At 39.9% G+C, this 27,066-nt stretch overlaps 1 protein-coding gene across 2 annotated transcripts in view; it reads right to left on the bottom strand.

Moving 5' to 3' along the window:
• The window catches only part of stx18 (syntaxin 18), a 134,444-nt gene that overhangs the window by 75,375 nt on the left and 32,003 nt on the right, over positions 1-27,066 (bottom strand). For both annotated transcript variants that reach the window (XM_067994348.1, XM_067994347.1), the window contains exon 2: positions 2,489-2,556. In XM_067994348.1, the coding sequence (XP_067850449.1) occupies positions 2,489-2,556 (68 nt within the window). The remainder of the gene's footprint in view (positions 1-2,488; positions 2,557-27,066) is intronic.

The raw sequence follows: 27,066 nt of genomic DNA, 5'->3' as shown, positions 1-27,066 counted from the left end.
AGACTATCCCAGGTATTAATCATTCTATGCAAAGTGCTCCCTGATGTCAGTCTTAAACATGCCTTTTACCAGTTTGTATCTTTGTCCCTTTATCCTGCAGTCATGATTTAATTTGAAATACCACTTGGTATCTTATACATCTCTAGAAAGGTTCCCTCTCATACGTTTCAGTTCAAGGCTGAAAAGTCTGAGTTTTTCTAAGAGTTCAAGAATGAAAACATTAATTAGATCAGCGGAGGCAGTGAAATTCCTTTGTCAAACGTTCCATCCATTTCAAAACAAAAGTGAGCAGCCCCAAAGATACAGTTTGGAAAGGCAGCACGTGACCGAGCCACACAGACTAGGTCCCAGGTTTAATTCCTGCTCTGTGCCGACTTAACTGATCTCAGCTGAGGTAACAGTAATGTGCTACAAATGGCCTTGGTATCCCTGGACTAGGAAGAGGAAAATCAGCCAGAGTTCCCAATCGCTATTCATGGCCTGTGTTGCAGTGTGTATGTGTAAACAATGGGTGAATACAGGAGCGAGCTTGAAAGTGATGCCACCTATGGAGGAATAGTCTGCCATTACTCCATGTCTAGGCTCACACAAGGATGGCTTCTTGGTCTAGGCAATATACTTAAGGCAATGAAAAACAATTTTTAAAAAATTTTCAGAAAGACTGCGATATTCAGTGCGTATGAGGTTTGAACTTGACTTTTGTTGTTTCTTTATGCCTCTGGGTCGAGACAATATTTTAGCACTACTGACCCGCAACAGCTGTTGTAGATTATATGCACCACAGCATTACCCTCTTTAAAAAAAATGTTTATAGTTACACTTATGTACAGTACACAATTTCATAGTTTACTCTCAAGCTGAAACTACAAACTACTTTTTTTAAATACTGGATGAAATTCCTTTCAAAATTGAGTATGGATGTTAACTGTCACTGGTGTCAAAAATGGGGTAGCTTGTTCATTCGCTCTCTATTTGGTTTCCAATGTTTAGAAAAGGGTCTGCTGGAACCTGAATGAGTGGACAGTCTCATCGGCAGCAAAATACAAGACATTACTAAACTTGCAAAGTGGGTGCATAATTGGCAAATGGATTTCAATATAGATAAGTGCGATGTGGTGTATTTTGATAGGAAGAATAAGGAGGCCACATACTGCTTGGATAATAAGAGTCTAAATGAGGTAAAGGAGCAAAGGTGTCTAGAGGTACAGATACACAAATCACAAAAGTAGCAACGCAGGTTAATAAGGCCAAACCCAGCACTGGGGTTCATTTCTAGAAGGATAGAGTTGAAAAGTAGAGAAGTTATGTTAAACTGGTATAGAACCTTGGTTTGACCCCACACGGAGTACTGTGCACAGTTCTGGTCTCCATATTATAGAAAGGACATAGAGGCATCGGAGAGAGTGCAAAAAAGATTCAGAACTGAGGATATATACTTATCAGGAAAGGCTGAACAGGCTGGGGCTCTTTTCTCTAGAAAAGAGAAGGCTGAGGGGTGACCTGATAGAGGTCTACAAAATAATGAAAGGGTAGGATAGGGTAGACATAGAGAAAATGTTTCCACTTATGGAGGAGTTCAAGACTAGAGATCATAAATATAAGATAGTCACTAATAAATCCAACAGGGAATTCAGGAGAAATTTCTTTACCCAAAGAGTGGTAAGAATGTGGAATTCACTACCACAAGGAGTAGTTGAGGCAAATAGAAGCTAGATAAGCACATGAGGGAGAAAGGAATAGAAAGGTATGCTGATGGGTTAGATGAAGAGGGTGGGAGGAGGCTCATGTGGAGCATAAACACAGGTATTGACCAGTTGGGCCGAATGGCCTGTTTCTGACTCGATCATATTTCTGTTTCTTTTCTTCAAGCCTTTTCTCTGCCACATCATAATTTGTGCCAGAGTACTCCATTAACCAGTCATTTAAGCCTCCTATAAGTGGCAATGTGATTTGCTTGCTAACAATTATGGGTAAAGTTACAGAACTGGTTCTTTAGGTGCACCCACATGGTAAATTTTTCATTAACTGATTTGTTTTCTTCCAATTTTCTCCAATCTCTCTCCCTGAAGCAGCGACTACTCTAGGGTGTAGTTTTAGCAGCCGTCTGATACTTCACCCAAGTGCCTATGGACACGTAGGATAATTGCTACGGCTTCTAAGTTAGCAAACCTAGGGTCTGCTAGTCTCGGATGTTCAAAAGCACATCATGCAGTGCATTTGTTCACTAGCTATCAGGGAAGTTCATCCCCAAGGTGTTATCATCTTGATGTGATGCAATAGGTACTTATTTTTCAAGTTGGCACCTGCATGCATATAAATATTGGTCATGAATCAGTCAACTTGATGCACACATGCAATCTAAATGTAGAGCACTGACTGATAGACTACACAAAGAGTTAGAGTTGAATCAGGGCAATAAAAATTTTAATACAATAATTTGATAATCATTTGAGGAGAACTAGAATGAAACAATAGCCTACTGCAATACCTGCTGGCATTGATGTAATCTTTTCTGTGCTCCAGAAGGAAATCTTTCAACTTGCTAATGTTGGTCAGCTGAAAATAAAAAAAAATAAAAACATTAACCACTGATAACTGAAGAGCTTTCTCTTCGAATTGTGAAAATATGGAAGCATGCCAATAGTAATGTTATGCAGTACCATCCACGGGCATATTGTCCAACTGTACAGCTTTTTAAAAAAAAAAATCAAGCTTCAGCTTCATGTTTAGCACTAATGTTTGCAGTAGTACTATACAGTGCAACATTAAAGGTTTCATCTGTGTAACCATCACATGAGGGAGAAAGGAATAGAGGTTATGCGGATAGGGTTAGATGAAGAGCGGTGGGAGGAGACTTGTGTGGAGCATAAGTGCTAGCATAGATCAGTTGGGCCGAATGGCCTGTTTCTGTGCTGGTAACTCTATGCTTTTATCTACTGGTTTCAGCTGCAGACAATAAACAGATATCAATCACATATGGTGCAATTTACATTGAGTGTTGGTGGGGGATGAAGCAGACTATGAGTTATGTCTGATACAGTTTACTTACAGTTAGAATCATAGAATTTTAGAATAATACAATACAGAAGGAGGCCATTCGGCCCATCGTGCCTGTGCCGGCTGTTTGAAAGAGCTATCCAATTAATTACATTCCCCCGCTCTTTCCCCATGGCCTTGCAAATTTTACCCCTTCAATTATTTGTCCAATTCCCTTTTGAAAGTTATTACTGAATCTGCTTCCACCAGCCTTTCAGGAAGTGCACTCCAGAACATAACCCGCTGTGTAAAACATTTTTTCCTCATGACGCCTCTGGTTCTTTTGTCAGTTACTTTAAATCTGTGTCCTCTGGTTACCGACCCTTCTACCACTGGAAACAGTTTCTCCTTATTTAACTCTATCAAAACCCTTCATGATTTTAAACACCTCTATTGAATCGTCCCTTAATCTTCTCTGCTCTAAGGAGAACAACCACAGTTTCTCTTGTCTCTACATGCAACTGAAGTGATGCATCCCTGGTGCCATTCTAGTAAATCTCCTTGGCACCCTCTCTGAGGCCTTGACATCCTTCCTAAAGTGTGATGGCCAGAATTGGACACAATACTCCAGCTCGGGCCTAACAAGTGTTTTTTAAAGGTTTAGCATAACTTCCTTGCTTTTGTACTCTATGCCTCTATTTATAAAGCCACAGATCCAGTGTACCTTTTTAAACAGCCTTCTCAACTTGTCCTGCCACCTTCAAAGTCTCGTTCCTACACCCCCTTTAAAATGTACCAATTAGTTTATATTGCCTCTCCTCATACTTCCTACCAAAATGAATCACTTCACACATCTCTGCATTAAATTTCATCTGCCATGTGTCTGCCCATTTCACCAGTCTGTCTATGCCCTCCTGAAGTCTGTTACTATCCTCCTGTTTACTACATATCAGAGTTTCGCGTCATCTGCAAACTTTGAAATTATGCCCTATATATCCAAGTCCAGGTCATTAATGTATATCGAAAAGAGCAGTGGTCCCAACACCAACCCCCAGGGGACATTACTGCACATTTCCCTCCAGTCTGAAACACAACCGTTCACCACTACTCTCTACTTTCTGTCCCTTCGCCAATTTCATATCCATGCAGCCACTGCCCCTTTAATTCCGCGGGCTTCAGTTTTGCTAACAAGTCTATTATGTGGTACTTTATCAAATGCCTTTTGATAGTCCATGTACACAACATCAACTACACTACTCTCATCAACCCTCTCCATTACTTCATTAAAGAACTCAATCAAGTTAGTCAAACACTTCAATAAATCCATGCTGGTTTTCATTTATTAACTCATTTTTCCAAGTGCCAATTAATTTTCTCTTGAATTACTGTCTCTAAAAGTTGCCCCACCACCGACGTCAGGCTAACTGGCCTGTAGTTGCGGGTTTATCCCTCTCCCTTTTTGAACAGGGATGTAACATCCTCTTCTTTAGTGAAGACAGATGCAAAGTATTCATTCAGTACCTCAGCCATGCCCTCTGCCACCATAAAATGATCTCCTTTTTCATCCCTAATCGGCCCTACCCTTCCTTGGACTACCTTTTGACTATTTATATGTTTATAAAAGACTTTTGGATTCCCTTTTATATTACCCGCTAATCTATTCTCATACATTCTCTTTGCCCCTCTTATTTCCTTTTTCAGTTCTCCAGTGTACTTTTTGTATTCAGCCTAGTTCGCGACTGAATTAAGAACCCAACATTTATCATAAGCTTTCTTTTTCTGTTTCATTTTAATTTCTGTATCTTTAGTCATCCAGAAGTTCTAAGTTTTTGATGTGCTTCCTTTCCCCCTCATTGTAATGTGTCCAGTCTGTACCCGAACTATCTCCTTTTTGAAGGCCTCCCATTGCTCATTTACTGTTTTACCTGCCAATCTTTGATTCCAGTCCACCTGGGCCAGATCCCTTTTCAACGCACTAAAATTAGCCCTCCTCGTTAAGTATTTTCACATTTGATTTTTCCTTTTCCATAACTACTCTAAACCTAATGATATTGATCCCTGTTTCCCAAATGCCCTCACTGAAACAAGCTCCACTTTCCCCACTTCATTCCCCAGAACTGCTTCCTTCCTTGTTGGGCTAGAAACACACTGATCAAGAAAGTTCTCTTGTACTCATTTCAGGAATTCCTCCCCCTCTCTAACCTTTACACTGTTATTTTCCCAGTCTATACTAGGATAATTGAAGGCCCCCATTATCACTACTCTAAAGTTCTTGCAAGTTTCTGCAATTTGCTCTTCTATGTCCTTCCCACTATTTGGTGGCCTATAGTACACACCCAGTAGCATCATAGCTCCTCTATTGTTCCTTAATTCTAACCAACTAAATTCTGTCTTTGAACCCTTAAGTACATCATTCCTTTCTAGTGCTGCAACGGTATTTTTAATCAATATTGCCACCTTCCCCTCCTTTTTTCCTTCCCTACCTTTCCATGTGAATATTCTGTAAAAGGAAGGAAAGAAACAAACAAACAAGGAGAGAGGGAAGGAGTTACGTGGTTCCATAGAGCCATGGAAGCCGAATGTTCCTCACAAATATGCCAGTTGTTTATCTTTCAAACACAGTTTACAGAACAGCAGAAAGCACATTAACTGCAACAAAATGTTTTTATCCCCCTCGTAGTCTACAATCGTCTTCAAATGGTAGAAAAGGAGTTGGAAACATATACAGAATTTATGAAACAAGACTGCAGTTTCAGAAAAATTGAATGTGAATTTCATCTGAATTTTTAGATCTTGGTAAAAGTATAGAAATCCATCCAAACTATAGTGACCAATTCATAATTTCAGGGCACATCCAAAAGCAGGGAGCAATATTCATCAGTGCGCATTTTCAAACAGTAACTCTCAGCAGCATTACAGGTTTGGAACATGAAAATCCCCCCCAACAAGCAGATGTCAGGTTAATTGCACTACTTTCACTTTGATTCTTGACTCCAGTTACACTGCCTAACAATTTCAGAAGACTACAACTGCAATGAGTATGAAACAGAAGCTGGTCAGCATTGGTCTGGAATACAATTATAGTTCAGTTGTTTTTAAAATAGTGTATTTATGCCCCACAAGTTCAGCAATGGTGTGAAACTGAAACTGCTTCACACCGACGCTCGTACTGACTTCAGAGCGAAGTGGAGACCATCTCCTCCGGGGAGTCTCACTCCACTTCGTTCCAGTCAGATTATGGACAGACTCCAGATTCAGGGTGCATTTACACTAGTGTCGGTGTACGGCATAACCACTATGCACCAACACTACAGTTATAGTGTGAATGCACTAAGCACAAGTCTATTAGATTAATTTTGTACAATGTTCACTTGTACAATAATCTTTTTTTTTTAGTTAAGTCTGTAGCCCAAGTGTCCTGTTGATCCGGGCATCTAGGGAGTAGCTGCCCTGAAGGGAATCAATTTCAAAAAAAAAAATCACATTTAATCGTCAGTTAGGTGTCAGCCTTGGCTCAGTGGTAGCACTCTTGCCTTTGATCAGAAGGTTGCGAGTTCAAGTACCAACTCCAGCAATATGAGCACATAATCTAAGTTGGCACTTCAGTGCAGTAATAAGTGTTGTATTGTTGGAGGGACCGTCTTTTGGTCGATACATTAAAGGCGCAAGTGGAAGTAAGTCCTTCCTGTAAAATACTATTAGGGTTGTTAACTTTATGATTTGGCTGAACACCACAGTCCATTCGTTGAAAATTTTTGTTTGCTGAAATCATCTTCTAGTCATTTAATAACTAACATCAGATGGTCTATGCAGAGGCTTGTTTAGGTGGTGAGAGGCTGTAGTCCCAAAGTGAAACAATGCAGATAGCTGCCAACATGAGTTTCAGTGGGATATATTTTCACTACAGTGGAACCACTGGTGAAGTGGTTTTGCTCCACAATAATGCTGAAATTATAGCATAAACCCAGAGGCATGGTCTGATCGGATTGTGGAGTAAAGTAGAGCCCTAATGCCAGACTTGCACTATAAAGCTTTGATTTTAGTACTGCAAATGCACACTTAATAGCCAACTCCACTACCAAGAAATCACACAGGGTCTTTATTTAGTTGATCACTTATTCCTTTCTTGACCAACTTCCTGTTTGCAGATGAAAAATTTGATCCTGCACTAAGCCATGAGGCTTTTTATCACTACAAAATTATTAGAATGAAGATAATATAGTACAATTCCTGAAGAAATAATAGAAGAAACTCCACCAGTGAGAGGCAGAAGGGGAAAGGCATTTTTTATTTACTATTATAAATTATTATTTTTTTAATTCATTTTACAAATCCATAGTTTGATATAGCAGGCTTTATGTCTTTTGAGACCGAGCCCTGCTGTGTGTTCCCAATTACAACCACCTGATGGCGCTAGGGATTGCTAGTCCATGTAGATAATCCCTCAGGCTTCTTACTAAATATTTTTAAAAATTATATATACAGCTAATAAGGATTGGAGCAATCATATTGCACTAACCTGATGCACTGTAATAATTAGCACTTCAAAAAGGGTTAGAACTGATAAAATGTGAAAGCATACTTCTTCAATTCTATTACTGCAAAAATCCGGATACTGAATTAGTCACTTGGTGTCTCATTTAATAAAAGCAATTAATTTCTCCTGTACTGTATTACAAGTGAATCAATGTTAAGATACTTTAACTCCTTTATTGACCAGATATTATATGTATAGAGGAAAAAAAACCTTTTACAAATGGTCTTAGAAAATGTTTTTAAATGTAGATTTGTATGCTATTAAAGCAGTGTATTGGGGAAAGAGAGAAAAAGAACTTACTTGCATTTATATAATGCGCATCACATCCCAGAATGTCCCAAAGCACTTCACAGCCATTGAAATACTTTTGAAGTTATTATGTGTTCTAATGTAGACAACACAGCAGCCAATTTGAGCAGAGCAAGGTTCCACAAACAACAATGAGATGAGTGAACAGATAATCTGTTTTAGTGATGTTGGTTGAGGGAAAAATGATGGCCAGGACTCGAGAGAACTCACTGCTCTTCTTCAAATAGTACCATGGGATATTTTCATCCACCTGAGACGGCAGGTGGGACCTTAATTTAACATCACATCTGATGCAATACCTGCTATTCACCTCCTCCCACACTGCAGTCCAGAGACCCCACACTCCATTTTTCTTCTCCAGGCTTCTTAACCATCTCCTGATTTCCATGTAATCGCTTCACAGGTGATTCTATTTCTTTTTGTTTGCATAGGTGTGTTTGGTTTTTTTCACTCCTCTTCCCCTTTGTTCTGCTTCTCTTTAAATGGTGCTCACCTGCAATATCCTCCAGTTTTGGTGAAGGGTCCACACCCAAAACGTTAATTCCTCTGTTCTCTCCAAAGATGCTGCCTGACCTGAGCGTTTCTAGCCTTTGCTGCTTTTGTTTCAGATTTTCAGCATCTAATCTTCTTGCTTTTTTTAAAAAAAAATTTGTACAATAGTGTGACTGCAAACTCATTAGGCTCCCAACAAACTCCAGGAGAGCCTTTCTCCCCTTAAAAAAACACATCTATAAACCAAAGCAACAATGTTAGCCTTCAGCCAACCTCAAATATTTCCAGCCCAGCTCTCTGCTCCAGTGCTATTCCAAATGCTAATGTTTACCTCTGGCGCTGTGTACGCAACACTGCACAAAACACTGTTAAAACAAAGTAACAATATTGTTAAACCAATGTTGTCACTACCTCCTCTCTTACTCTCCGCGCCCCCACCGATCATCAGAGCTGGGTATCACTTGTCATAGACAGACACCACATTCTATTAAGCCCCAACCTCTGAGTGGTGGGCTTGAAACAGTCCTATCGCATTGGGTGATCTCCCTCTATTAATTTAATGCCAAGATCTAACCCCCGTAACATGACACAACATTGCATTAGATGTCTGCATTTATCCCTATTACATGAAGACTCAAAAATTATAGTTTTGAAATTACTGCACCATTAATAAAAGACATAATAAAATAGAGAAACATTTAACAGGAGATAGTTTGTGCCAGCCATAATTACTACAGACACACATTTTGGAGTTCTGTACAGTTATTGAACCTGAAATTAGAAAAACTTTCTCGTACAAACACTTAAACAGAAAATTACCATGAAAACTCAGTTGGTGTTCCAAATGGTCAATGCACATATTCATAAAGTATACAGTAGAAGCAAGTGGAGCAGTAAATATACTGCGACAAAGTGAGCTTTGGAGCTTTTAAAATATGAGTGCTGATATAATTTGCCACGTTTATAAATAATGCAGACAGTATAATGCTCAGTACTGTACAGGGCGTCTTACATCAGCATCGACAGTTTAAATGTTTTAAAAAGGTATGTAGTAATGAAGATGGGTTTTCGTAAATCATTCTCCCATAATGGTCAGATCTGAATTCCCTACAGTCTGAAACCAACCTACAAGGGACAGACAGCAGGGCCCCAATCACTAAACAAAGGGATTTCATTTAACAAAATAAATTTAATTACATTAACATGCAGATACAAAATCAGCCATTTCAATTTATCCTAACAAACTTGACAAGATTGAGAAGTTCCATTTCAACCAAATCTACAATGGCCCAGAAATTGCTTGAAAAAGAACGGTGAGCTCAACAGCGCTCACAGTCATTAGTGGCGAAGTGGAGGAGCAAGTTCCAACATTCGTACATGCGCAGTGAAATGCGGAAATCCGGAACTTGTTCATCCTGGTTCGCTAGCGATATGACAGCTTCGAATTAAAGGGATATCGCCAGCTGAAACCAGTGGAAACAATGGACCAGCATCAACTTGCTCATCTGCCCAGCTGGAAAGTAACTAATATCACCACAAACCAGGTACACTTAAAACTTAGTTTAGACCTGGTATTTTTAACAGCGTGGTAAGTCTCAATGGCTGCCAAACAACTAAAAATTAACTTTTAAAAATGTGGAGTCTCATTACTCCTTACTTTAATTCTTTTTGGTCATTTAAAAAAAATTCTTTACTTTTCCCTTCTGTCTCTTATTTAATTTGATTATTTCTTACGTTGTCTTTTTTTTCCACTGTCTAACTGTTTTTACAAATGATTTTGGTGTTGTACCTTTCACTTCCTGGATTTTATATTCGAGCTTGCAGAAAAGATTCGCAGCTCGTCAAGAATGCTGCAATCTGATTGATCGAGGGAAGAGAGTGATGCATCTCCCATGGGTCCTAGCTTCGGCAGAGCCAACGCTGGGCTCTTCTCCGCTTCCTATTAGTGGAATATCACCAAGACTGCAGTAAGTTAGTGGGTTAGTATAAATCTACGGAGCGGCGAGCAAAGTCGGTTCATCGCTCCCAGCAATTTCTGGGCCAATCTTAGGGAGTCTTTTTTTAATATTCGTTCATGGGATGTGGGCATCGCTGACAAGGCCAGCATTTATTGCCCATCCCTAATTGCCCCTAAGAAGGTGGTGGTGAGCCGCCTTCTTGAACTGCTGCAGTCCGTGTGGTGAAGGTTCTCCCACAGTGCTGTTAGGAAGGGAGTTCCAGGATTTTGACCCAGTGACGATGAAGGAACGGCGATATATTTCCAAGTTGGGATGGTGTGTGACTTGGAGGGGAACTTGCAGGTGGTGTTGTTCCCATGTGCCTGCTGCCCTTGTCCTTGTCCTTCTAGAAGGTAGAGGTCATGGATTTGGGAGCTGCTGTCAAAGAAGTCTTGGCGCGTTGCTGCAGTGCATCTTGTGGATGGTACACACTGCAGCCACTGTGCGCCGGTGGTGGAGGGAATGTTTAGGGTGGTGGATGGGGTACCAATCAAGTGGGCTGCTTTGTCCTGGATGGTGTTGAGCTTCTTGTGTTGTTGGAGCTGCACTCATTCAGGCAAGTGGAGTATTCCATCACACTCCTGACTTGTGCCTTGTAGATGGTGGAAAGGCTTTGGGGAGTCAGGAGGTGAGTCATTCGCCGCAGAATACCCAGCCTCAGTCCTGCTCTTGCAGCTACAGTATTTCTGTGGCTGGTCCAGTTAAGTTTCCGGTCAATGGTGACCCCCAGGATGTTGATGGTGGGGGATTCGGCGATGGTAATGCCGTTGATTGTCAAGGGGAGGTGGTTGGATTCTCTCTTGTTGGAGAGGGTCATTGCCTGGCACTTGTCTGGCATGAATGTTACTTGTCACTTATCAGCCCAAGCCTGAGCACTGTTGGTTCGTCGCTCCGAGCAATTTCTGGGCCAATCTTAGGGTATCTCATGGCGTACGCCATTAGTTAGACTTTTCCTGCACCCTTCAGCTCAAAAAACTTTTGCGCCCTAACTTGCTGGAAGTGCCAGCTGATAACGGCGTGGTGAGGGTAACACAGCATCCGGGACCTTAGTGCATGGCAGGACCAACTGTTTAAATTTCATTGGTTAAGGAGATAAAGATTGTGAAATAAACAAAGGAACGACTGAGAAGGAGGGTGAGTTAGTGTGGGTGAATTAGTCAAATCAGGTACAGAAAGAGAAGTAAAGAGAGGGAAAGAAAGATTGGACAGAGAGAAAAAAAGACAAAGGAAAAGTAAGCAAAAAAATTTAAAATTTGACATTTTTAAAAACTCCAAAACCAATGCACTACCTGAAGGAATGAGACTCCGCAGTTTAAATTGTTCCCTTTCTGTCCCAGAGAGGTTCATTGGCAGTCATTAACAATTATTACGTTGTTAAAAGGGTACTTAACGCTATTAATTACTGGACTTAACTTTCTGTGGGGAGTTTAATGGGCAATTAATGTGCAAATCCAGCAAGTTCTTAAAAATAACGGGGAGGCTAAGGGTGAGATGCCGTTTATGTGAAGCAAGCAGCGGAGCGTCATAAATCGACCATTAAGTTCCGGACATTATCTCTTAATCCCTTGAATTTGCTGGCTGGTTTGCACATTAATAATGGTGTGTGCCTTTCACATGCCATTATTTTTTCAGCCCTAAATCTATGGCGTGCACCGGATTCTGAATTGCAAGCCTTACTGATAATCCACCCGTAACTGGTCAAAAAATTACCCGCCCAGTTTGAAAGGTTGACCCCACAGACAGAAACATAATGTCAGTATTATACAGTGGTAACTTGAAATTTTGGAGAAACTTTTCAGCAGCAAGAACATGAAAGAGAAATTCTATAAATCCAACCTGATTAAAATGTAGATTTTAAACATTTTGCATATTGGACGGAAATTAAAGGGAACAATCCAGTTAAAATGTTGAAGCATTTCAATGTCATAGTTTGACCACAAGCTATATTCATCTAAACCATGTGCCAAAATCTATTTGATTGAGGAACCGTGGGCAGGGGGAAGAAGGAGTTAGCCATAATTTCACCAGAATTTAGAGTGCAGAAAATGAAAGCCTTGCAAAACAGTGTGTGTAAAAAAAAACCACTACTTTTGAAAAAATGCTGTTCGGGTAAAGAGGCATGCTGGAGGTCCAAGTTGATTCACTTACAGAACAGCATTTTCTCTGGAAGCAGTTCGGGGACAGTGTAACTGACTATTTGAAACCATGGTCACTCTACAAGAATAACACATTACACTGGTTGAAGAAGAAACAGGGAGGGTATTCCAGGCAAATGTTGTACAAGAAGGATTTTTCCACAACATATTAGCACAGGCTGCAGAACACTATGCAAAGTAAAACTGTTCTACCATATGTCACAGGCTAAACCCTATTAAATAGGGTATAAATGTTCGATAAATCCCCAATGGCTACAGTTTAACACACTTCCAATGTCCCTGCTTGTGAAAGTGCACTTCCGCTGAAGCAACATGTGCAGCTGCACACTGATTTGGTACATTAGTGCTGATATTGGTGTTTTAAGGGTAGAGGACTGGAATTTTGAGTATATTCTTAAAAATACTTACAAATTAGTTTATATTGCAGAAAGTTACTTGTATTTTAAAATGTTCCCATACCTACTTTCAAATTTGTAAAAAGACAACAGCTACATCCCATTAGAAGGGATACAAACAAGTATATTGTTAGCAAAGGCTTTGCAATTCTAGCAGCAATTTTTTTGTAATTTTGTCTGCATTCTCTGCAGTTGATCGGATAAGTTGGTGTTGGTATAAAAATCATGGGTAGCAATATTAAATGTCAAATTTAACCAAGTCCTGCAATGCCTCTGAACTTTATAAGGCCATTTTCACACTATGTAGGATAGGTCATGCATTAATCTGTTCAGCTGGATTTGATCTTCAATTATGCTATGTAAGAGGCTATTGTTTTTTTTCCCCCTCTAAACCTATGTAAAAGTATAATAAATACTTTATTTACTTTATTTTTGACTCTTCAACTTAGTAAATAATGATTTTATATTCAACTTCCTCCCTCTTTTCCTGAGGCATCGGGGTACAGTTCCATGGTTGTGAGCAGCTTTGTGTTACCTCGTTCAAGCGCCCATCCTTCACGCGTGAACCTAGACAATAAGAATCGCACCTTTGACGGTATACAGCATCCATGCCCTAACCAGTGACATCCGTACATGTGCACTTTACAGCAAAGGTCAGATGGATAGCAATCAGGTGTCTGAACCTTGACTCATGGGTGCTGAGGCCAAATGAACCCCACTGCTGCCATGGTTAAGAGTAGGTAACTCACCACAGACTGAATCAAGCCTGGTACGGTCCTGGTCCTGTGCCTCAGTACCAATCTAAGTTTGGTTCGGTTGGTAGTATTCGTCCCTCTGAATCAGAAGGTTATGGGTTCAAGCTCCACTAGTACCTGTCAGATCAGGGGTGTTGCATCCTGTGGTAAATTTGCATTTTTTTTTGTTGCGAATTTGCAACTTTTAAATGCAAATTTGCATGGTGTTGATTGCCCTTTCAATCTGAGGAAGTTGTGCAAATATGTTTGTCCTGGGGCTGATTTAGCTCTCTGATTGACTGCCTATCATGTCAGTCATCGTAAGTCCCTCCTCCCCATTTCTTCCCACATTATTTTAAAGGGATAGCCAGGGTGTCCTTTGTTGCTAATGGTTCAGGCTCTGCAACGATGCCAGACATGACCCATTCTTTCCCACCACCACAATAGATCCAGCCACAGATACACAAATCATTCAAAGTAGTGTTGCAGGTTATTAAGGCCATAAAAAAAGCAAACCAAGCCCTGGGGTTCATTTCTGGAGTAATAGAATTGAAAAGCAGAGAAGTTATGTTAAACTTATATAGAACCTTGGTTAGACCACACCTGAAGTACTTTGCACAGTTCTGGTGTCCATATTATAAAAAGGATATAGAGGCACTAGAGAAGGTGCAAAAAAGATTACGGACGATACCAGAACTGAGAGGTTATACCTATCAGGAAAGATTGAATAGGCTGGGGCTCTTTTCTCTAGAAAAGGCTGAGGGGTGACCTGAGAAGTCTTTAAGATTATGAAAGGGTTTGATAGAGTAGACATAGAGAAGATGTTTACACTTGTGGGGGAGACCAAAACTAGGGACTATAGTAAATAATATAAAAATATAAGTTACTAATAAATCCAAAAGGGAATTCAGGAGAAAATTCCTTACCCAAAGAGTGGTAAGAATGTGGAACTCGCTACCACAAGGAGTAGATGAGGCAAATACACAGAAGCGCACGTGCATTTAAGGAGAAATCTAGATGAACACGTGAGGGAGAAAGGAATAGAAGGTTATGCTGATACGGTGAGGTGAAGAGGGGTAGGAGAAGACTCGTGTGGAGCATAAACACTGACACTGTGTCGGGCTGAAAAGACTATTTCTGTGCTGTACATTCTATGTAATTCATTCCATTGAACAGTCGCTGTGGACCCGGCCCATTCCATCTTACCACTTACGGACTAGGCCTGCTCGCTCCCAGGGGTGCAACTGATTGAGCCGTCTCCATCCCGTGGCTGCCAGAGATAAGCCCGCCCATGAAAAGATAAACAAGAAAGGTGGTAACAAATAGGGATGGCGGAAAGGGGAAGCAAAGAGAAGAGGTATAAAAGGAGTGAAGAGTGTGACGGAAGAAGAGGTGAAAAGGGCAAATGGTGAACATGGTGAGAAAATGAACCAGAAAAGGAGTAAGAGAAAGTGAACTGGATGACAAAAACAGAAAAAAAAGTGACCCAGAAAAAGATGTAAGAAAATGAACCGTTTATCAATAAATTTACCCAAACATAAGTTCAAGTATCTCCACATTATAAACTATTAAGATAACTGGCTTTTTTGGCATGATGCAAGACAGAGTTAGTAATACAAATCGCAACCCTGCGGGAGGTTTGCATTCCATCAAATGCTCCCATTCTATTTCTTTTTAAGATCGCTGTACTGTGTAATATATCCATTTGGTTAATTAAATTAATGTAATCATTAACCAAATGGCTATATTACACAGTAGAGTGATCTTAGGAGGAACAAAAACACTTAAATCATTTGACATCTACATTAAATTACCAACAAATAGCTATGCATGCACTTTCACCAGAAGTGCACTTCTGCATCCAAACGAAGACTGGGTTTAAAAAAAAGTCTCCTTCAACTCCATACAGTGCACAATTATTTACAATGCTGCAAACTGCAGAGGGGACTTTAATTTGGTTTAAAAACATGACTTTTATATACCAGAAATAACAGATTAAACAAGTAGCTGAACCAGAAGTTACTCAGAACACAATAGCTCAAATTTATACGATAGCAAGGCTGTGACAATTGATTTCAGTTAATAAATAGTCTTAAAGTAAACAATTGGATTACATTAGGATGGTGTGTTTAGCCACACTAAGCAAACTTTTGCTCATTTAGAGGACATCTTCCATCCACGTTCAAAATGTTTGTCTTCCTGCTATTGACCCTTGTTCAAAAATACTCAAACACAAAGCTTTAAATAGAACTGCAAACTTTGAGAATGAGCAATTCTCAGGAAGAATAGGAGCAAAATCAAATGACACTATTATAATATATTCCAATCACAAGGACAGCAGCACTGTTACATGTACAGTTTGCTAAAATCTTCTACGGTAACTCTTATTGACTCAATTTATGATTTAAGTATGTCTCATGATATCTTCTGGGATTTCCCCTCAGTTCAAAAAAAGTGCTGCAGTACTTCAATGATCGGCTAGAGGGCATTAAGTCTTACATTACAACACAAACGTCTCACAGGATAACTGCCGAGTTTGTGGTTGATTGGTCTCCTGCATGTATACGTTTAAGCTCAGATTCCCACTGCCATGATGAAGGCTTTACACTAGGTCATAGGGATCAATTGCTCTTGTAATTCAAGACCCTAAAGAGCAACTAATACCCAAACAATGAAATAGGGGTGGCCCAAGCTTTGGGGAAATGGAGACCCAGGAGACAGTCATCCTGGCTGCATCTAATCTCATCACTGAAACTATACTCTATTTCTGTTTTACATCAGTACAGACGGGAAGCATAGCTAACATTCAATAGATCAAGAAATGTTTTTCTTAAAACTAAAAAAAGTCAGTCTAAAGCAGGAATTCATCTATTTTTTAAAACCCATTCTAAATCCTATCACTACAGCTGTATTCTTCTGTCTTAGCATAAACAACAGCTCAAGAACTTGCACTATGCTGGCCATCCTACTCTTTTACATTTTCTTCCACGTTTATTTTGACGGTTAAATCAGTTTCTCCAAGCACTGCATCAAAGCTGGCTCTAATTTAGAAAATATACGCTGACATGATATCCATAGATTTAGGGAAAGGTCTATTCCACTCCAGTTTGATCTGCAATTGCCTAGTCATTAAGAGCATAAGGCCCCACACTGTTTTGATGCTGCAGGATTATCAATATTTGATTAAATGGGGTTCTTTCATGGGTTTTATGACAGGCTGTTATTATTGTAGATCTGTCCAGCACTATCTGCACCACTGTGCTGACACAAAAGCTCTTTCAATAGTAATGGAACAATACTGTTTGTGATGTGAGCTTAATTTTTTTTTAAAAACTATTTGACTTTTCTGCACCCTGAAACTCTAATTTCCTCAATTTAGTCTCCTAAACATTGAAGAGTTTAAAAAAAACTAAAATTAAATTAGTTTAAATTACTTTAATTCACAAAAGCCCACATGGATATACGTTACATAATTCCATTAATCACACACACTACCACAAACCAAACAAGAATGTACTTACATATATGCCGTGACGTGACAATTGACAGTTACATTTCTCGGGATTACTTCAACTAGAATTACTGCTATTTAATCAGGAAGAGTTTCTCAGCTGATACAAGTGAAAGTACTGAATTACTTAATTGACAAGTATCTGGTCTACATAAAAATAGCTCCAACAAAAAGGCATTTTATATTTTGTGTTAGTTTAATTTCTCTACATATTCACCAACTCTCTCTCGAAGCTAAAAAAAAACTTACAACTGCAAAAATATATTTACTGCATGCTGATTACACAGAATCATTTTGAAAGTCAGTATAATGTAAGACAGCAGGTGCAGGAATGAAATTTTCACAACATTTACAGTGGAGTCAACAGTACATCTGATAAACCTTATAAGATTACATTATAGTGCACTGCAATGTAAAGTCAAATTCTCACTTTGTTTAAATTGGCTACATAATCACTGGAGGCAAGCAGTTACAAATCTTGCTGGGCCTCAAAGGGGAGAACCCCAACCTAGCCAAAGCCTCACTTACAGTACTACCCACCACATTGCATTGCTTTGTGGAAGTACAGATAAAGTAATCAAATGTTTTTTCTAAATTTTTCAATTCTAGTAATCAAAAATAAACCTTTGGTAGAGATTGCAGCGTATAATGGGGACAATAATCGGATACAGTTGCAAAGTCTCAAGGGTCCTTTTCAGGTCTGAATTTTTTTCTAGGATCTATGTTTCCTATATCAGCACCAACCTTACTCCCTCACCAGCCGGCCCTTGCTCTCCTGTAGCTAGTTATTTGGAGACGAGGCCTTGAAAATTAAGGAAAATAAATATGTAAGCCCTAGTCTATCTGCAGTCTTATTTAAAAGAGCTAACCACAATGTATTTTACAGAGGTGGCGAATTACTACACGGTATTATATAAATAGCTATCAAAATGGCTTAAAGTCAACAAGTGCCCAAGCCATCCTAGATTAAATAAATGTACATTTACTCTGATTTTCACTAATTAGAATATACATTTACAGTAGATTAAACAGATGATTGACTTAAAAGTTCAAATGATATCAAACTAGAAACGGAAGCAATCTGACCAGAAAGGTGTTGCTATAACAGGTTGTGGAAAGAGCTGCATGCTGACATGAAAATAGTACTGAGACACAGAAGGAACTATACTTTTCAAAATTACTTCACTATTAACATAGTGGAGAGGGCTGTATGTTTATAAAATTATGAATTTTGTAATATTACAGTTTACAGAGAATAATTGCATCCTTGAATATTTCAGTGACAATGCTGCTTTTATAAATTGTTGGAGTTTAATGTTCATCCGTACACACTTTAACATTTTAAATTTAGTAATGAAATGTTACCACCTGACCAACTGGGTTCTTGCAAGATCGAATGTTAACCAATTAGTATTTGGTAGTCAGTTACTGATTGTACTTAAGCAGCCTTTATAACGATATGTTAACATAGTAGGGGGTCCTGAACATGGAGGAGAGAGATCTTCTTAAAGCTCGATCAGTGCGTCGGAATATTACAATAAGGAAAAAAACCTCCTGCCTCGCTGTCAATCATTTTTATTTGTGTAAATCAGCGATTACTATATGATATCCTGTCAAATTACAAAAAAAACATACTGTTCAGGAGATAAAATATCTTACACAAGACTTGGAGAAGGCGGAGAAGAGAACGAAATCATAGCTTAGTCCGGTGTGAGTAGGATCGGACTATCTCATACTGACACTGCCTCTGCACCACCACTACAATTGATTACTTGATAACCACTAGGATTAGGAACCCAGGCTGATTTCCCCTCTCTAGCCTGTGGGCAATGAGGCCACCGAGAACATTTCACTATCACTCTGGCTGAAATCCATTAACTATGCACAACCAGGGACTTTCCAGGGCTGTGAGACTCAGAATTACAGCAAGGGAATCTATGAAGAGACTTTCATTCCATTCATTCTGGGCTAAGTTCAAACCCACACCTCAAGGAGGTGGAATCCTATCAGGCTAACTCCACTGCACCACCCAGTCTGCCACAGCCAAATATTTAGGAACATGTTTTTGCAAGTACAGTGCTTGGGAAATGCACATCATGGCACTACTTTCCATAGGAGCTGAAACCAATAACCAAACAGTGTAGCATGTGGCACTGTGCCTGCAGAGTGATAAAACACAGGTTTCCATCCAGAAAGTCCTCCACAGAGCAATTTTAGTTGTGCCATCAAAGGTAGGCAGAAAGCAGAGGACAGATGGTCCCCTAAAAGGGAGGAAGGAAATATCACTATTCTCGGCTTCTTTCCCATATCCTTGCAACTAGAATGAGACTACATACAGCAGAGGCATACACATCTTTTGAGACTATGCGTTGAGTTGACCTTTAAGTCCCAAAATGGTATCTATCACTTTAAATCAGCGTTGCACACTTGATTGTCTCCATTTTCCTCTCTCTTTACATGCTTCCGGCGCTTGATATCTGCGCCTGCGCTAACTCCTATACCAAGATGGCGTCTGGTGCACGTCACGCTGGAAACCTGCATGCGCAGCCAAGACGCCATCTTGGCACTTCGGGAGGCCGCGTAGCACCGAAACAACGGGCGCTAAATTGCCCAATTTAGCGCCCATTGAATTTTTGTCTTCATTTATGCTGGTTTTGTGTGACTTGACATTACCGTTCTGCAGCTAGCTGGCATCATGACGGTAGAGAAATTTAGACATACTTAGCACCTGAGACAAGTGTTCAAAGGCAATCGTTCTGTCTGTGCCAGATGCAGTTGAATTGATGCCAGTTGCTTAGACAACCAGCTGTATTGTTGCCTTCCAAAGTCCCAGCTGAGGCTGTCTCCATATCAGTAGTCTTGATTATGCCCATTGTAGTATCGTAACATTACTGGAAGCTGAATTACAGATATACCCCAGGGACAGATATGAGAATGCTTGTGCCAGTTGGTGGATGATAATTAATGTCCTTCTGACTCTACATAACCAGTAGTTAATATACATCTGTAAACTGCCCTCCTTCTGTCTCGTGATTACCCAAAACATTACAAGGTAGCATAATCTGCTGCACTCCATGTACTATAGCCAGAAAAGCAAATGAGTTCTGTAGTACAGTATGATGGTAACAAATTCACAAAAATGTCACAAAATCGAAGTGTAGGTTTTTTTTGGTTATGCGAGCTAAATAGTTTTATGAATTCATTGCTATGCATTTTCTACTACATAAAATGGGTTTCCTTTAGGTCTTCTAGCTTGAAATGTGCAGTGTTTGTGAAGGTAAACATTTTAGAAAAAAATGCTATTAGCATGATAGGATAGTTAAAGGCTTCATTTGTAGATGGTTTAAACCAACATTGGGTCCACTCTAAACAATCTATTAAAATACACTATTATGGTTCAGAAATTGTAAATGTGGCCCAAAAAACAATTGTTCACAGTAAACACTGGTTGTAAGTGGAGGCAACTGTACTCTTATTCATCTTGTCAATACAGCTGGTTGTCTAAGCAACTGGCATCAATTCAACTGCATCTGGCACAGACAGAACGATTGCCTTTGAACACTTGTCTCAGGTGCTAAGTATGTCTAAATTTCTCTACCGTCATGATGCCAGCTAGCTGCAGAACAGTAATGTCAAGTCACACAAAACCAGCATAAATGAAGACAAAAATTCAATGGGCGCTAAATTGGGCAATTTAGCGCCCGTTGTTTCGGTGCTACGCGGCCTCCCGAAGTGCCAAGATGGCGTCTTGGCTGCACATGCAGGTTTCCAGCGTGACGTGCACCAGACGCCATCTTGGTATAGGAGTTAGCGCAGGCGCAGATATCAAGCGCCGGAAGCATGTAAAGAGAGAGGAAAATGGAGACAATCAAGTGTGCAACGCTGATTTAAAGTGATAGATACCATTTTGGGACTTAAAGGTCAACTCAACGCATAGTCTTAACCATGACCATCTAAACTTGTCTTAAAGTGCCTCGCTATTTAAAGAATTTACGGGTTAGTGGCTGGATTATTGCTTCTGGCTGCCGAGACATTTGTAACTGTTTTTGAATACTAGTACTAGGAGACGTAACCTAACATTTAGAGCCAGGATGTGCAGGAGTGAAGTTAGGAAATGCTTCTACATGCAAAAGGTGGGAAAAGTTTGGAACGCTCTTCAGCAAACGGCAGTTGATGCTAGGTCAACTGTGAATTCTAAATCTGAGATTGATAGATTTCTGTGAACCAAGGGTATTAAGGGATATGGGGCTAAGATGGGTATATGGAATTTGGTCACAGGTCCACCATGATCTCATTGAATGGCGGAACAGCCTCGAGGGGCTAAATGCCACTGCCACTGCCACTTGCTGCCTCCTGTTGTGCGCCACCTTCCCCTGCAAGAAAGCAGGACATGTGTCTGGGTGATGTGCCTATCATGGTGTGATAGTGTGTGTGGCCTGTGAGTTGTGGAATGGCGGCTTGCAACAGTGGTAATGTGTAAAGGTGGGAGGAAGCATCTGATCGGAAGAGTTGAGTACTAATGGAGTTTGTTGGTATGTGAGTGATGGGGGGTGTCGTGCGTGAAGCAGTGGATGCGGCTAATGGTGTAGTTGGTAGTAGACTCCACTTGACAGTTGACCTCACTCACCTTGACCACTCATGTCAAAGCATTGAACTTCTTCCTGCACTGCATCCATGTTCACAATGCTATGCGCCTGGCATTGACTTCATCCCCCGCTGCCTCCCACTGCCTTTTGGGTATATATCTGGAGGGCCTCTTGCTACCCGCCCCCCCCCCCCCCATCACCCGTGGATATAGGATGTCCCTCCTTCTGACCACCTCTTGCACCAAGGCCTCTAGTACATCAGCAGAGAACTTTAGTGCACGCACTCTCGCGGGCCTAGTACGAACTCAGATCGGCAGATTGGTGAGGTACGGCATGCAGATTGGAGGATGTGGGATTTAGTAGTGCGCAACCTTTATTCAATGTTTTAACATAACTCATCAGTATGTAAACATAGATCCAGGACCTGCATCTGTGTTTTACGTGTGTGACGTCTGATCTCCGTTCAGACTTTGTGCAGACAGCAGACTGTTATTTTCAGCAAATAACAGGTACCAGTTACCTTTAAGAGATTTTTAAGAGACAGCATGCCTTTAAGAGATTGGAGCTCTCCCTGCTGGTGGAAAGTGCAAATTGCATGGAATCCTCATTCAACACTGATTTCCAATGCAGATTGCAGATAAGTCCTCAGGCCTGACAAAAGTCTGATCCTGCCTGTGCAGGGGCCACTGGGCGCAGGGTAATAGCGAATCATGCTGCCTCCGCCCAAAAACAGGCCCTATCCAATTTTTCCCCCAATGGGTTTTAAAAATTGGGGAAGACTGTGGTATTATGAGAAACATTTGCTACAAACACTAGTATTCACCACTAAAAATAGAATAAAAGTATCATGACTATACACTGGATTTTAGAGTGTATATACTTTTTTACTGCATGCTGTTAAGACAGTATTGATCCTACATTAAAAAACACTGAAAAATGCACTAACTGAATTGTTCCTGATAACTGAAAACCAGGTTCTTCCACAGCTTCAGGCAGAAGAATAACACAAAAAACAAATTATGCTATAGTAGTCAGCTTAGTTTGTTTGGCTTAGTTGGCCTGTGGGTCAGGAGGTTCTGGGTTTAAGGCCCACTCCAGGATTTGAGCACAGTCTCAACTGAAACTTCTGTGCAGTACCAGAGGAACTGCCACGTTGTTGGAGGTGCTGTCTTTTGTATGAGACATTAAACCATGGCCCATAGCTGCCTGTTAAGACGGATGTAAAAAAAATGACAAGGCACTATTCAAAGAACGTAGGACGTTCTCTCATGTCTTGACCAACTGTAAGAATATTGGAAATTGGGAAAAATTGACATCTTTTTCTTGAAGCTACTAACCATCATGCTCTGCAGGCTGTGCTGCATATTTTGCTGAGTCTACGGCTTATTTTGCTGAATAGCAAACTGTTAACCTTTGACTAATGATTGACCCATGTCACCCACCTTGCTAGACATGGCAGCTATGTGATAAAAGAGGTACAAACATTCCAAACTCAACCAGTATCACCAAAAACAGATATGCTTGTTATTCAACTCATTTGCCGTTTGGGAGGCCTCGTTGTGCACATTTTGGCTGCTGTGCTTGCTTACATAAAAACAATGACTGCACTTCAGAAAGTAATTGATTGGCACTGAAGTGCTTTGGGATGTCCTGATGTGATAAAATGCTATACAAACACAAGTTCTTTCTTTCTTTGTACTGAAAAACAGTAGAGCCCAACATTTAAAAAAAAGATACTATACACGCACAGTATGTTATTAATATATGTTCTAATACCAGATTTCCTTAATTTGTCTAGAGCAGTGGTCAAGGTAGGTAGGGGAACCAATGCATAGGTCAGCAGAAAGACTCAGTGACAGCCATTTCTTTCAGAAATATGGAATTTGGGAGCAGAGTCTACCTATTCTTTGATCAACAAACATTTTGAATTTCTCCATCACAGACCAAGGTCTAAAAGGTGGCTTCAGGTAATTCATAGTCCTAAAGAAATTTGAACTGTTTAGCATTCCACATGGACACTGCCCTTGGTGGATATAGCAGACAAATCAAACATCCATTTTGAATACTAAATAAGATGGTATCAAATTCAATTCACCGCAATGAATATAATCTCATGGTTCTCTCACACATATAGAGCATAAGGGAGTCAAGGGATTAAACTCGTGAGAAAATGCTCTCTCCAGTGCTAACTAGGAAGTTTATTAAAATCAGATCTCCCCTCCCTCCTTCCCCAGCTACATTCATTTCACTTTGCCTCAAATTCAATGGCCATCTGTTGTCACGTTGAAGGAACCTATGGAGTAAGAATTACTAAGGCAAGGTGATAATTATAAGGGTAAGAATATCTCATGACAACAACTTGTTTTATATAGTGTAGAGGGTATGCACAATGGCCTTTCACCTCTCTCTTTAAGGATTCTGCCTGAAATCCCTTTAGTTTCCAAACAAAATGTCAACATCTAAACCTTTAATCACCTCATGTTTTTAATTCCCATATGTACAACTATGACATCTTCAACTCCTTGTATTAACTTTTCTACCCTCAAAAAGGATTGTTCAAGTGTGGTCTGAGAAGAATAAATTTATAAATAGAACGAGAGTCACCAATACTGTCACCAATTAATGTTTTTCTTGAATGCTGCTTAACATACTTTTCCTTTGAGGGTCACAGTTCCAAGCAGTGAGTTGTTCAAGAATATTCCAACATAGTCCACCATGGAGTGATGGAACATGAGTTTGTGTTCAAGATCCCAAGACAATGAACTGCTTGTTTCTAATATGCCACTTTGGTAGTTGCTAAGTGGCACTAGGTACTTCCAACGTAAATAAGCACTTTGGCTAATAATATTCCTTTGTTTTCACTTACTGGAGAGAAATAGGAGGAGAATGAACAACACAGAATCCCACATCTAGTATCATCCTTTCAGCTGAGTGGAAGGCAAATGAAGGGCCAACTCACAAGGAGCAGCAAGTTTCCCTGAGAATCTCAGACAAAGGGAGGTGAGCCAGAAATTGCCCCCTGCTCATATAAATAAAATTACTATAGTTTATGCTGCGATCAATTATAAATCACTGACAGATAAATTTGCAGTGCGCTACACTGAGTTGGCTCCAGATAAAAGCATACCTTATCCAGTTACAAAATTCCAACAGAGTAGACAATTTCCCGTTCATTCCCAAAGTATAGAATTCCTATTCAGTCATAATTAAAATACTATTTCCTAATTTAGAGTAATATATTTTCGATTAATCCTTTTTCTCCTCCCAAGTTTCTTCTCTCAAAAGATCACAAGACCCTTACAGTTGAAGGAGGCCATTTTTCCCATTTTAATTCATTTAACTCCACACTCTCTACCTCCTACCTCCCCCCACCCCCACGCTGCTGCAACTAATTGTTTCTTAAATGATTCCAGGGTTTTCGCTTCCACTATTCTGCTCAGAAGTCCATTCCAAGCATTAATCACGTTGATCACTATCTGCATGAAGAACTACCTCAGAACTACCTCCTTGTATCAGTCCTAAAGTTACTGTTTACTAGTTTAATTCACCCCCCCCTCCACCCTGATGTTACTCCTTTAACCAGTACCTGTTGTTTTCTCTCATCTCTACCAATGTCTTATCCATGATGTGGAGATGCCGGTGATGGACTGGGGTTGACAATTGTAAACAATTTTACAACACCAAGTTATAGTCCAGCAATTTTATTTTAAATTCACAAGCTTTCGGAGGCTTCCTCCTTCCTCAGGCTTCCTCCTTCCTCAGATTTCATTTCGTTCACCTGAGGAAGGAGGAAACCTCCGAAAGCTTGTGAATTTAAAATAAAATTGCTGGACTATAACTTGGTGTTGTAAAATTGTTTACAAATGTCTTATCCATACTCAAGTTTTGCCCCGAATCCCCCACAGTTTTTAGGCACTGACTCATGGTGGCATACTTTTCCACAGGCACCTGCTTTCTGGTAGTTCACCCAAATGGCTACTCTTCATGTGCGAGCCTAGATATTGGCAGAACATTCAAACATGGGTGAAAATCGCAGCCAAACCTGATTTGATCCTCACCCGACAACTACACAGACTATTTCCAGCAGCAGTCACTCAATAACAATCTGGAGCAGGGACCTAGACTTATTTTTTCCTCTCCCTTGCCCAGGGGTACTGAAGCCAATTAGGGTGCCCCACACCATTGTCCCAGCTGAGATCTACTAACTCAGCACAGACCAGGGATCCTTTTTTAAAATGGGCCTGCACAATGAGCAGTCAGTTTATTACTAGTTTTAACTTAAGAGGCACAGCAGGTAGTACATTTTAGAAGTGTAAGCACTCATGTCTAAAATGTGTTTCTGTTGCACATTTTTAATGTTTATCTTCAGATTGAATAATTGAACGAATGAATTTATGGGCTTTGGCTCAAAGATTTGTAAATTGCCATTTGTTTTATCTAAATTCTGATCCAAGCATTTAAAAAAAATTGGCAAACCATTTATGTGTTTATTAGAATTCAGCAGTCCTATAAATTGTTTCCAACAAAGCAAAATTGTATACTTTGAAAAACTAACAAACCAAGAACTAGCTACAAAAACAGAATTAGAAATAAATTAAAACTTTAGACTGTGGTCTGTTTGCGGTCTAGACAAAACCTTAACTTCGTGCAATGCCCAGTCTCCAGTCTACTCCAACGTTGAAAAGGTAATTGAACTTGGTCTATAATTACTGGATTAGACACAGATGGGCTGTGTGCACTTCACAAAAAGAACTGTTTTGATTCATTTTCATGATTGCCTGGAAGGTCAGACTTTTTCAAAATTTACTTTCATCTGTTAAATAAGTTCGCAATTCCTGGGGGTACATCTTAAATGATGGTTTTCAACCATTTTGACTTGTATCATATCATACATCCAGTTATTAACCTAGCTATTTACGCAGAGCTGCCACGCTGCATATATTGTTCTGTAGGTTAAGTGCCACATCTTTCAGAAGACAAATGATAGGTAATGAGATAGCAAATTAGTTAAATTCAGCGAGGAGTCTTGCATCCCTAAAGCCAGGAATTCTGTTAACACACTAATTTCCTTAGGGTTGCCATCCTATATAGGTAGGCAGCAAGTCATGGGGAGGCAACATATGAAAGAAGCGACACAAACAAAGAAGGAAATCCATAATGAAAGTACCTTTCTATGTTGCATTAATTAAAAACATAAAAACAAAATTAAACAGTACAATTGTTTTTATAGGAAAAATATCCAAAAAGATTGTATTTAAGATTTGCATTGAAGAGACCACTTTAAAAAAAGTGTTCCAAAACTAAAATAAGTGTTTTATCTAGTAGCGCCAGAGTATTTGCAATTAGTAGCTCAGACACCTCACTCATTTATTT

This window comes from Heptranchias perlo, chromosome 1 (genome assembly GCF_035084215.1).
Source record: "Heptranchias perlo isolate sHepPer1 chromosome 1, sHepPer1.hap1, whole genome shotgun sequence".
In the NCBI taxonomy this organism is placed as follows: Eukaryota; Metazoa; Chordata; class Chondrichthyes; order Hexanchiformes; family Hexanchidae; genus Heptranchias; species Heptranchias perlo.
This window is presented reverse-complemented; position numbering and strand designations above follow the sequence as displayed.